The sequence below is a fragment of the Manis javanica genome, chromosome X (genome assembly GCF_040802235.1).
Source record: "Manis javanica isolate MJ-LG chromosome X, MJ_LKY, whole genome shotgun sequence".
In the NCBI taxonomy this organism is placed as follows: domain Eukaryota; kingdom Metazoa; phylum Chordata; class Mammalia; order Pholidota; family Manidae; genus Manis; species Manis javanica.
The window spans coordinates 86,955,603-86,968,141 of NC_133174.1; the positions used below are offsets into that span (position 1 = coordinate 86,955,603).

At 45.8% G+C, this 12,539-nt stretch overlaps 1 protein-coding gene across 1 annotated transcript; it reads left to right on the forward strand.

Moving 5' to 3' along the window:
* The first annotated feature begins 1,743 nt into the window (after window positions 1–1,743).
* On the forward strand, window positions 1,744–9,702 carry LOC140847417 (uncharacterized). Its single transcript, XM_073227699.1, has 2 exons — window positions 1,744–2,164; window positions 7,237–9,702. Exon 2 carries the CDS (start codon window positions 7,298–7,300, stop codon window positions 9,071–9,073), a length of 1,776 nt encoding a protein of 591 aa, XP_073083800.1. The 5' UTR covers window positions 1,744–2,164; window positions 7,237–7,297; the 3' UTR covers window positions 9,074–9,702.
* Window positions 9,703–12,539: the final 2,837 nt, after the last annotated feature.

Here is a 12,539-nt window from a genome sequence, read left to right on the forward strand (position 1 = left end):
ATTTTCTACTTTTTATTTATCATAATTTTTTTGTTAAAGGACATTTACTTCATGTCTTGAACTTTCTAACAAAGTTCAAGATGACTTTCACTTGTACGACTCCCAGAACCCTTTGTCTAGACCTAACAACTCTCCTGATCTTATATTTCATGTTGCCTATGACATAACTCTAGAAATATGTATTTTAAATAGTGAGTCATGCTGAACATAGCTTTCCTTATACAAATCTAAATTTCTCCTTTGGTCTTCCTTATTGCTTCCTCCAGCCACAGGTTGAATATTTCTAAGACACAGGTCTAATCATATTATTCCTCACTCAAAATATGTCTATAAGCCCCTATACATACAGGTAAAGGGTCAAATGCCTTTGCCTGACTCTTACAGCTATCCCAAGTCTAGCAGTGAGGTATAGTGGAAGAAAAATATAGTATAATATAATACTATTGGAGGGGGAAGAGCCAACATGGCAGCATGAGTAGGCCAGTGGGAATCTCCTCCCAAAAACGTATATATTTTTGAAAATACAACAAATACAACTAATCCTAAAAGAGAGACCAGAAGACACAGGACAACAGCCAGACTACATCCACTCATGCGAGAGCCCAGCGCTTGGTGAAAGGGGTAAGATACAAGCCCCAGCCCAGCGGGTCCTGAGCACACCTCCCCCCAGCTCCTGGCGGGAGGGAAAGGGAGCCCAGGACTGCTAAACACCCAGCCCCAGCCACCCGCACCAGAGTGCAGACACAGTGCATGCATGGAGGGCTGGAAATTAGGGAAATAGGGCAGCAAGACCTCTGAGTGGGTTCCGAAGCTGATGCCCCTGTGACAAAGAAAAGTGAGTGGTTTTTGAAAGTCTTAAAGGGACAGGGAAATAACAGCTGGACGGAAACAACAAAGGTCACAGTCCAGTGGCTGGAAATTACAGGGAAAACCAGGTGCACTAACACCTGGGCAACAGCTCTGAGACCCCTTACAGAGGTAAACAGCCAAACAACCCCCCCGTCCATTACCCCTCTGGCACTGCGAAAGCAGAGAAGCAGCCTAAGGCAAGCCCCGCACTAAGAAAGGGAGTATTCTCCCTATTGGCAGGGCAAGACACAAAGAGCCAGTCTACACGCAATTACCCAACACAAGCCACTAGGGGTCGCAGTTGTCCCAGTAAAGAAAGGCCAGTAGCAAATGAAAAATTTGGCCCTCCCAGCTGACAGTCAATAGCACCTGTCAACATGAAAAGGAAAAAAAATATGATCCAGACAAGACTAACCCAGACAGCTTCAGCATCTGCTGCATCTTCCCCTGAGAAGGAACCTGGGGAGATAGATTTAACCAGTCTTCCTGAAAAAGAATTCAAAACAAAAGTCATAACCATGCTGATGGACTTGCAGAGAAATATGCAAGAACTAAGGAAGGAGAATACAGAAATAAAACAAACTCTGGAAGGACTTCAAAAGAGAATGGACGAGATGCAAGAGACCATTAATGGACTAGAAAACAGAGAACAGCAACACAGAGAAGCTGATGCAGAGAGAGATAAAAGGATCTCCAGGAAAGAAAGAATTCTAAGAGAGCTGAGTGACCAATTGAAAAGGAACAATATTCGCATTATAGGGGTACTAGAAGAAGAAGAGAGAGAAAAAGGGATAGAAAGTGTCTTTGAAGAAATAATTGCTGAAAACTTCCCCAAACTAGGGGAAGAAATGGCCTCTCAGACCACAGAGGTACAAGCATGTTGGCAGCCGCGCTCAGAAAATAGCGCCCAATGCAGGGCAGCCGGAAGGCCCCGAACTTCCTAATGACAAATCATCCCACACCACTAAACTACATGCTAATTGCTCCTTGGCATAAGGACCAATGAGACCCACCAAATGGTTATGCTAATAAGGCATATGGAGCCGCACCAACCAGGTCAGAGCATGAGAACTATATAAGCAAGCCTCTCCTTCCCCTCTGGGTCCTGCCCAACTCATTTGTTTCACAAAGAGCTGAAGAATAAAGCTTTCTGCAGAAGAATCCTGCTGTTGTTGCATGCTGTTCTTGCTGGCGAGGACAGGGCACGCGACAAGTGGTGCCGAATCCCGGGAACCAGAACATCACCGGCACAGGGAGGACCCTTCAGACATCTGGAGAGGATTCAGAACTGCAGGTCAGAAGAAAGCCCGGAGGGGTAAGTTCCGAGAGGCTCCTGCTTTTTAGGATGATGGTTGATGGTTCTCTGTAAATAAGGAGGCACCATGGGGAATGCACCGTCATTAGTCACGGTGCTGCAGACAGCTCTCAAAGAGCGAAACTTGAAGGTCTCCAGCAAAGTCTTAGGATCTTTTGTGAAGGAGATAGACCGTGTGGCCCCCTGGTTCATTTGTTCAGGGTCCCTCTCAATCCCGAGCTGGGACAAACTGGGGAAAGATCTTGATAGAGAGGAGGAGGAGGGTAGCCTGAGGGGAGGCACCAGGCCCCTCTGGAAACTGATTAGAGCTTGTCTGCAAGATGCGAGATGTGAAAAGGTAATAAAAGAAGGTCAGAGAGCATTGACAGATATCCAAGAGAGCATGTCAGAAACGGAACGGGAAACAGAGAGCGCGCGCGGCCGAAAAAAGTCCACAAAAACGAAGGTAAAGAAACCTCAGAGTGAGGGAGAAAGCCCGCCTAGGGCAAAAGCGAAAGAGCCCCGAGAAGCAAGTGACGATCGCCTCGGAGAAAATAGTAAATACCCCTGGAAAGAGTTGAGGGACCTCCAACTCTCCAATAGGGAATCTGAGGAGGAATTAACGTCCGCAGAGGAAGGGGAAGAGAATAAAACTGCAGAGTGCAGAAGTAAGGGAACCAGCAAAGTTGAAAAGCAGACCAAGGAAAAAATGAAAGCAGGGTGTCCCCCGACGCCCGTTGCCCCGCCACCTTACGTGAGTGGCGCACTCTCCTTTTGCCACCCAGATACTCTTCAGGCAATTAGACAAATGTTTCCTGTATTTGAGGATAATGGCGTACGCTCTCACCAGCCCCTGAGCCATAAACAAGTTAAGGAGTTAGCAGAATCCGTTCGGGCTTATGGAGTCAGTGCTAACTATACCATAGCACAAGTTGAGAGATTAACAGAGACAGCCATGACACCCGCAGACTGGCAATATGTAACTAAGGCATGCCTTTCTAGTATGGGGCAATACATAGAATGGAAGGCATTGTGGCATGATATCAGCATGACCCAGGCACGCGCAAACGCGGCCGAAGGACAGCCTGCGTGGTCATATGATATGCTGACGGGCCAAGGACAGTGGGTAGCCAACCAGACCGCCTTCCCCTTACAGGTATACGCACAAATAAACACATGCGCCGCCAAGGCATGGAAAGCCCTCACCAACAAAGGAGAAGTATCAGGCAATTTGACAAAAATTATTCAGGGGCTGAGCGAGCCATTTTCTGACTTTGTCGCTCGTATGATGGAGGCCGCAGGCAGAATATTTGGAGATCAGGAACAAGCAATGCCCCTAGTGGAGCAATTAGTATTTGAACAATGTACCAAGGAATGCAGACAGGCGATAACACCCTGGAAACAAAAAGGGATACATGCCTGGTTGAAAGCCTGTAGAGAAATAGGAGGGCCACTCACCAATGCGGGCCTAGCCGCGGCCATATTACAGAGCCACAAACAAGCCAGGATTACTAACAGAAGTATCAAATGCTTTCAATGCGGGAAATTAGGACATATAAAGAGAGAGTGTAGGAGCCCAGCTTCAGAACAAACAACCCAAAAGACCCCTGGGTTGTGCCCTAAGTGTAAGAAAGGCAGGCATTGGGCTAATGAGTGCCGGTCTATTAAAGATATAGAAGGGAAACCCTTAGAACTGCCAAAAAACGCCCAGAGGGGCCCCCGTCACCAGGGCCCGCAAATATATGGGGCAACCAGCACGCAAGTGTCATTCGAGAACAACCAGGCCCCCCAAGGAGAGCCACTTCAGGTTCCGCGGGATTGGACATCCGTGCCACCACCAGAATAGTGTTGACTCCACAGATGGGAGTTCAGCCTATCCCTTCAGACTTTAAAGGCCCCCTACCACCAAATACTATTGGGTTACTCCTAGGGCGCTCTTCTGCTGCATTGAAAGGCCTGGTAGTTCATCCCAGAGTTATAGATCAAGATTATGAAGGACAAGTAAAAATCATGTGTTCGGCTCCCAGAGGAATCTATCCTATATCCCCGGGAGACCGCATAGCCCAGCTCTTAGTTTTACCTAGTCTCCACGCCAATTATCCTGCTACCAACATGGAGAGGGGAGAAAGGGGCTTCGGCTCCTCTGACTGGGATTCAGCCTTCATAGTATTAGATTTAGCAGACAGACCAAAATTAACTCTTCAAATAGAGGGAAAGAGCTTTGAGGGAATCCTAGACACTGGAGCAGATAAAAGTATTATCTCTGCAACCTGGTGGCCCTCCAAGTGGCCTGTGACCCAATCCTCACATTCATTACAAGGTTTAGGATATGAGTCAAGCCCTTCAATTAGTGCCAAACCATTGAAATGGCGAGCCCCTGAAGGACAAGAGGGTACAGTCACCCCTTATGTACTCCCTCTACCGGTCAATTTATGGGGGAGGGATGTCATGAGAGACTTAGGCCTCAAACTCATTAATGAATACTCCACCCCCGCCCAAGGCATGATGATGGACATGGGATACATCCCTGGCAAGGGGCTGGGGAAACACCAACAGAGACACATAGAGCCCATCCTGCCCAAAGTAAAGAATGACCGTCACGGCCTGGGTTTTTCATAGGGGCCATTGAAGATGCCATGCCCATACCTTGGCTCACAGAGGAGGCCGTATGGGTTCCTCAGTGGCCCCTATCCTCTGAAAAATTAGAAGCAGCTCATTGCTTAGTGCAAGAGCAGCTCCAAGTGGGACACCTAGAACCCTCTGTGTCCCCATGGAACACACCCATATTTGTAATCAGGAAAAAGTCAAGATCATGGAGGTTGCTTCATGATCTGAGAGCAGTAAATGCTCAAATGAGAATGCTTGGACCCGTACAATGGGGACTGCCACTCCTCTCTGCCTTACCCAAAGAATGGAAAGTGCTCATAATAGATATTAAAGACTGTTTCTTTTCTATACCTCTAAGCTCCAAGGACAGGGAAAGATTTGCTTTTACTTTGCCAGCTATTAACCATGAACAACCCGATGCCAGATTTCAGTAGAAAGTCCTCCCTCAAGGAATGGCAAATAGCCCCACCATATGTCAACTGTACGTTCAGTGAGCGCTAGACCCAATTCGTAAGACCTATCCCACGCTAAAGATCATCCATTACATAGATGACATCCTTCTTTGCTCCCCACAACCAGCGGAAATAGAAGAAGCATATATAGATCTCACTAGATCCCTAGAAAATTGGAGACTGAATATAGCAAGCGAGAAGGTCCAAAAATCTAGTGTTAGCAAATTCCTAGGAGCAACCATTTACACAGATGTAATTTGCCCCCAAAAGCTTGAGATAAGACATAATCAATTGCGAAATTTGAATGACTTCCAAAAACTCCTAGGGGATATTAATTGGTTGCGCCCATACTTAAAGATACCCACCACTGAATTGACTCCACTATTTAAAACCCTAGAAGGAGACCCACAACTAACGTCACCGCGCTCCCTCACACCTGAGGCATTACAAGCCATTCGCAAAGTAGAACAGGCTTTGATGACAGCACAATTAAATAGAGTGCAATCGAATGAACCCTTTGAGTTGTGTGTGCTTCCCACCCCGGAGCTGCCAACAGCAGTTTTATGGCAGCACGGCCCACTGATCTGGATCCATCCCCAAGCCTCTCAGGCTAGGACAATAGAGTACTATCCGGCAGCCGTGGCCAAACTTGCTTTGAGAGGAGTAAAAACCTCCATGACACATTTCGGAGAGGCGCCAGCGAAAATTATAACCCCTTACAGCGTAGAACAGATACAAGTATTATGTGCTATGAACGATGATTGGGCCACACTTGCTTACAGTTTCTCAGGAACCTTTGATAATCATTTCCCTAAACATCCCCTCATCAACTTCGCCAAAAATCATCTCCTAGTATTTCCTCGGGTCACTAGCCTAACCCCGCTGCCTCATGGAAAAACAGTTTACACGGACGGGTCTAAGACAGGCACAGGTACCTATGTCCATGATGGCAAAGTTGTGACAAAAGGCTACACGCCTGACACTCCACAAATAGTGGAATGTCGCATAGTCTTAGAGGTCCTACAAATCTTTCCTGAACCTTTAAATATTGTGTCTGACTCCTGTTATGTAGTTAATGCAGTCAAATCTCTAGAAGTGGCCGGGCTAATCAAAGCGTCCAGCCCAGTAGCCACTTTGTTCAAACAGATACAATCAGCACTACTTCATAGGCAATCTCCTTTGTATATAACTCATATCAGAGCACATTCAGGCCTTCCCGGGCCTATGACCCAAGGCAACCACCTGGCAGACCTCGCAACCAGAAATATAGCTTTTCCCCTGCTAGACCCTATCACCACAGCTTCAAAATTCCACACACAATTTCATGTCACTGCTGAAACACTGCGCAAGCGGTTTAGCATAACCAGGGCCGAAGCTAGGAACATTGTCCTTAGCTGCCAACATTGCTGCAGCTTCCTTCCCACACCTCATGTTGGGATCAACCCCAGAGGTATTAGGCCTTTACAAGTTTGGCAAATGGATGTGACGCATATTTCGTCTTTTGGGAAACTGAAATATGTACATGTATCCGTGGATACTTGTTCAGGAGTCATCTTTGCCTCCCCATCGTTGGGAGAGAAAGCTTCCCATGTCATCCAGCACTGCCTTGAGGCTTGGAGCGCATGGGGGTTACCACAGATTCTGAAAACAGACAATGGCCCAGCCTATACCTCTACAAAATTTGCTCAATTTTGTCATCACATGGGGATAAAACATATCACTGGCCTTCCCTACAACCCACAGGGTCAAGGGATTGTGGAACGCGCGAACCGCACGCTCAAATCCTATTTACTTAAACAAAAAGGGGGAATTGAAGATATACCCCCCACACCAAAAACTGCCATAGCCCTAGCACTTTTCACTATAAATTTTTTGAATCTGGATGCTCAAGGCCATACAGCAGCGGATCGCCATAATCAGTGGCCAAAAGACCCACAAGAACTAGTAAAATGGAAGGACGTGTTATCTAACCAATGGAAGGGCCCGGATCCAATCATAATCAGATCCAGGGGAGCTGTGTGTGTTTTCCCCCAGGGTGAAGAAAATCCCTTCTGGATCCCGGAGCGCCTAACGAGGAAAGTCCTAAACAAAGGAGATGACTTCGCTATACCTCCTGACCCTGCTCCTGACACTGGAGACCCCGACTCAGGGAGTATTGAGATTGGGAATCCTGTCTGCCTTTCCTAAGCCTATGCCTGTCCGTTTCAATGCAGCCGTTTTTCCGCGCTTTTTCACTACCAATGCTAGTATGAACTTGCCCTACTTAGTTAAAGACACCCTAGTAGCTCCCCTGGGAGAAAACCGATCCTTCGTAACTAATGGGTCATTATGCTTCACCGCTCAGAATCTAGCTGGCTGTATCTCCCTGAAACGGAGGAAATACGGATGGTTCAGTGACATAATTCTAGAGGCCAGTAGCCTCCCCGTTATGTCAGCTAAATTTGAAGGGCCTAATAAGGAAGGGAGCCCGCCCTATAAGAACATGACTATCCACCAGATGGTTCTCTGGATCAATGGCACATTTGTACACTCTCCCAGGAACAATTCCACCGACAGGCCTCGTCAACCCAAATATGCCTCCCATTGTGTGGGCGACTATGAGGGAGAGCTGTGGCCCTGGACTGACAGTCAGTCAACTGTAGTAACGTGGGCAACTGAGAGGCAGGAGTTTACCATCTCCCCAGATATGGAGGGACGGCCAGCCAATGAGGCTTGGTGGCCAGTAAAGGTGCTCGAAGGCGAGTTTCGTCAGCAGCTGAGCATGAACCCCTTCCATAAATGGATGCTGTGTGGAGTCAATGGCTCGTGTACCGACCTCTCCCCCTTTTCCGCCCTCCAGGGTGGGGGAATCGGTGTAAAAAATATCACCTTTTGGTGCGAGAATAACCACATGCGCGCACACTGGAACATGATCATGACCCATAACAACGAGAACTACACGTGTTCAGCAAAATCAGGTCCAGAGTCACCTAATTCCCTTTTTCCACCTTCTCCAGTATGCGTATACCCCCCATTTCTGTTTATCTTATCCAATAGTAGCTTTGACTCCTGCTCCAATGAAACCTGCTTTCTGTCTCAGTGTTGGGATGCGCGTAACTTTACCAATGCTTTGGTAGTCCGCATCCCCCGTTGGGTCCCTGTTCCCGTAGACGCCCCTAACACCATGACTCTGTTTCGAGAAAGGCGCGATTTCGGTGTTACAGCCGCCATAGTGCTCCTGATCTCCGCGACCGCGGTCGCAGCCACCGCCGCTGGTATAGCTTTAGACACCTCCATCAAATCGGCTACAGAGCTCAATAACCTTGCAGCCTCAGTAGCTTCTGCCCTGGACCAACAGTCCACACTTGATGGCAAACTGAAAGGAGGAATAATGATCCTCAATCAACGCATAGATCTCGTGGAGGAACAAATAGAGGTGCTCTGGCAAATGGCCCAATTGGGATGTGAGCGGAAATATCGTGCCCTCTGCATCACTAGCATTCAATATAAAAATTTTACACGGGCAGCTAATCTGTCACGAGACCTGTCCCAGTATCTTTCAGGAAACTGGTCCCAAGACTTCGATGGGACACTAGAAGAGCTGTGGCGAGAAATTATCCACATCAACTCCACCCGTCTAGATATCTCCGTAGCGGAAGGACTCTCTTCCTGGTTCCTCAGAGCTCTCTCCCACGTCAAGGAGTGGGCGGGCATGGCTGGGATGGGCGTGTTCCTGCTTGGAGGTCTCATGCTCTTACTCTGGTTGTTATGCAGACTCCGCAACCAACATAAGCAGGACAAGGTGATCCTTGCTCAAGCCCTAATGGCGATAGACATTGGCGCCTCTCCCCAAGTGTGGCTCAACATGCTTAAGAAGGAAGCTCGGCTTTAGCTTGAGGTAGCTCTTGCACCCTGAGCCCATGTGGCACTGCACCAGGCCCGAGTACCTCAATGCTTAATCACAGCTTTCTTTAAGAAGCTCATGGTGCAAGAGGGTTGAGAAAAAGGGTCCAAACCCTTTGTACCAAGCGGTCCCAACGCCAGCCAGAGGATGCGAGGCAAAGCACTGCAAGAGGTCTTGGACCCCTCTGAGAGGCATGCCTGACTGCATAGGGGTAGATGCCCAGAACCCCTCTCCAAAAAGGGGGCATCAGGAAGTATGATGGAGGTCAGGCCTCTGTCTCCGCCTCTGCTGGCAAGTTCCGCCTTGAGCTTCTGTTAGACAAAAAAGGGGGAGATGTTGGCAGCCACGCTCAGAAAATAGCGCCCAATGCAGGGCAGCCGGAAGGCCCCGAACTTCCTAATGACAAATCATCCCACACCACTAAACTACATGCTAATTGCGCCTTGGCATAAGGACCAATGAGACCCACCAAATGGTTATGCTAATAAGGCATATGGAGCCGCACCAACCAGGTCAGAGCATGAGAACTATATAAGCAAGCCTCTCCTTCCCCTCTGGGTCCTGCCCAACTCATTTGTTTCACAAAGAGCTGAAGAATAAAGCTTTCTGCAGAAGAATCCTGCTGTTGTTGCATGCTGTTCTTGCCGGCGAGGACAGGGCACGCGACACAAGCAAAAGTTGAGGGAATTTGCCTCCCACAAACCACCTCTACAGGGCATCCTACAGGGACTGCTCTAGATGGGAGCACTCCTAAAAAGAGCACAGAACAGAACACCCAACATATGAAGAAGGGAGGAGGAGGAATAAGAAGGGAGAGAAATAAAGAATCTTCAAACCACATTTATAATAGCTCAACAAGCAAGTTAAGTTAGACAGTAAGATAGTAAAGAAGCTAACCCAGAACATTTGGTAACCACAAACATAAAGCCTGCAATGGCAATAAGTTCATACCTCTCAATAATCACCCTAAATGTAAATGGACTGAATGCACCAATCAAAAGACACAGAGTAATAGAATGGATAAAAAAGCAAGATCCATCCATATGCTGCTTACAAGAGACTCACCTCAAACCCAAAGACATGCACAGACTTAAAGTCAAGGGATGGAAAAAGATATTCATGCAAACAACAGACAGAAGAAAGCAGGCGTTGCAATTCTGGTATCAGACAAAACAGACTTAAAAATAAAGAAAGTAACCAAAGACAAAGAAGGACATTACATAATGATAAAGGGCTCAGTCCAATAAGAGGATATAACCATTATAAATATATATGCACCCAATACAGGAGCACCAACATACCTGAAACAAATACTAACAGAACTAAAGGAAGAAATAGAATGAAATGCATTCATTCTAGGAGACTTCAACACACCACTCACTCCAAAGGACAAATCCACCAGACAGAAAATAAGTAAGGACACAGAGGCACTGAACAACACACTAGAACAGATGGACCTAACAGACATCTATAGAACTCTACATCCAAAAGCAACAGGATACACATTCTTCTCAAGTGCACATGGAACATTCTCCAGAATAGACCACATACTAGGCCACAAAAAGAGCCTCAGTAAATTCCAAAAGATTGAAATCCTACCAACCAACTTTTCAGACCACAAAGGCATAAAACTAGAAATAAATTGTACAAAGAAAGCAAAAAGGCTCACAAACACATGGAGGCTTAACAACACACTCCTAAATAATCAATGGATCAATGATCAAATCAAAATGGAGATCCAGCAATATATGGAAACAAATGACAACAACAACACTAAGCCCCAACTACTGTGGGACACAGAAAAAGCAGTCTTAAGAGGAAAGTATATAGCAATCCAGGCATATTTAAAAAAGGAAGAACAATCCCAAATAAATCGTCTAATGTCACAATTATCAAAATTGGAAACAGAAGAACAAATGAGGCCTAAGGTGAGCAGAAGGAGGGACATAATAAAGATCAGAGAAGAAATAAATAAAATTGAGAAGAATAAAACAATAGCAAAAATCAATGAAACCAAGAGCTGGTTCTTTGAGAAAATACACAAAATAGATAAGCCTCTGGCCAGACTTATTAAGAGGAAAAGAGAGTCAACAGAAATCAACAGTATCAGAAACGAGAAAGGAAAAATCATGACGGACCCCACAGAAATACAAAGAATTATTAGAGAGTACTATGAAAACCTATATGCTAACAAACTTGGAAACCTAGGAGAAATGGACAACTTCCTAGAAAAATACAACCTTCCAAGACTGACCCAGAAAGAAACAGAAAATCTAAACACACCAATTACCAGCAATGGAATTGAAGTGGTAATCAAAAAACTACCAAAGAACAAAACCCCCGGGCCAGATGGATTCACCTCAGAATTTTATCAGACATACAGGGAAGACATAATACCCATTCTCCTTAAAGTTTTCCAAAAAATAGAAGAGGAGGGGATACTCCCAAACTCATTCTATGAAGCTAATATCACCGTAATACCAAAACCAGGCAAAGACCCCACCAAAAAAGAAAACTACAGACCAATATCCCTGATGAACGTAGATGTAAAAATACTCAACAAACTATTAGGAAACCGTATTCAAAAATACATCAAAAGGATCGTACACCATGACCAAGTGGGATTCATCCCAGGGATGCAAGGGTGGTACAACATTCGAAAGTCCATCAACATAATCCACCACATCAACAAAAAGAGAGACAAAAACCACATGATCATCTCCATAGATGCTGAAAAAGCATTTGACAAAGTTCAACATCCATTCATGATAAAAACTCTCAGCAAAATGGGAATAGAGGGCAAGTACCTCAACATAATAAAGGCCATCTATGATAAACCCACAGCCAACATTATATTGAACAGCGAGAAGCTGAAAGCTTTTCATCTGAGATTGAGAACAAGACAGGGATGTTCACTCTCCCCACTGTTATTTAACATAGTACTGGAGGTCCTAGCCACGGCAATTAGACAAAATAAAGAAATACAAGGAATCCAGATTGGTAAAGAAGAAGTCAAACTGTCACTATTTGCAGATGACATGATACTATACATAAAAAACCCTAAAGACTCCACCCCAAAACTACTAGAACTGATATCAGAATACAGCAAAGTTGCAGGATACAAAATCAACACACAGAAATCTGTGGCTTTCCTATACACCAGCAATGAACCAACAGAGAGAGAAATCAGGAAAACAACTCCATTCACAATTGCAGCCAAAAAAAAAAAATACCTAGGAATAAACCTAACCAAAGAAGTGAAAGACTTATACTCTGTAAACTACAAGTCACTCTTAAGAGAAATTAAAGGGGACACTAACAGATGGAAACTCATCCCATGCTCATGACTAGGAAGAATTAATATCATCAAAATGGCCATCCTGCCCAAAGCAATAGAGATTTGATGCAATCCCTATGAAACTACCAGCAACATTCTTCAATGAACTGGAACAAA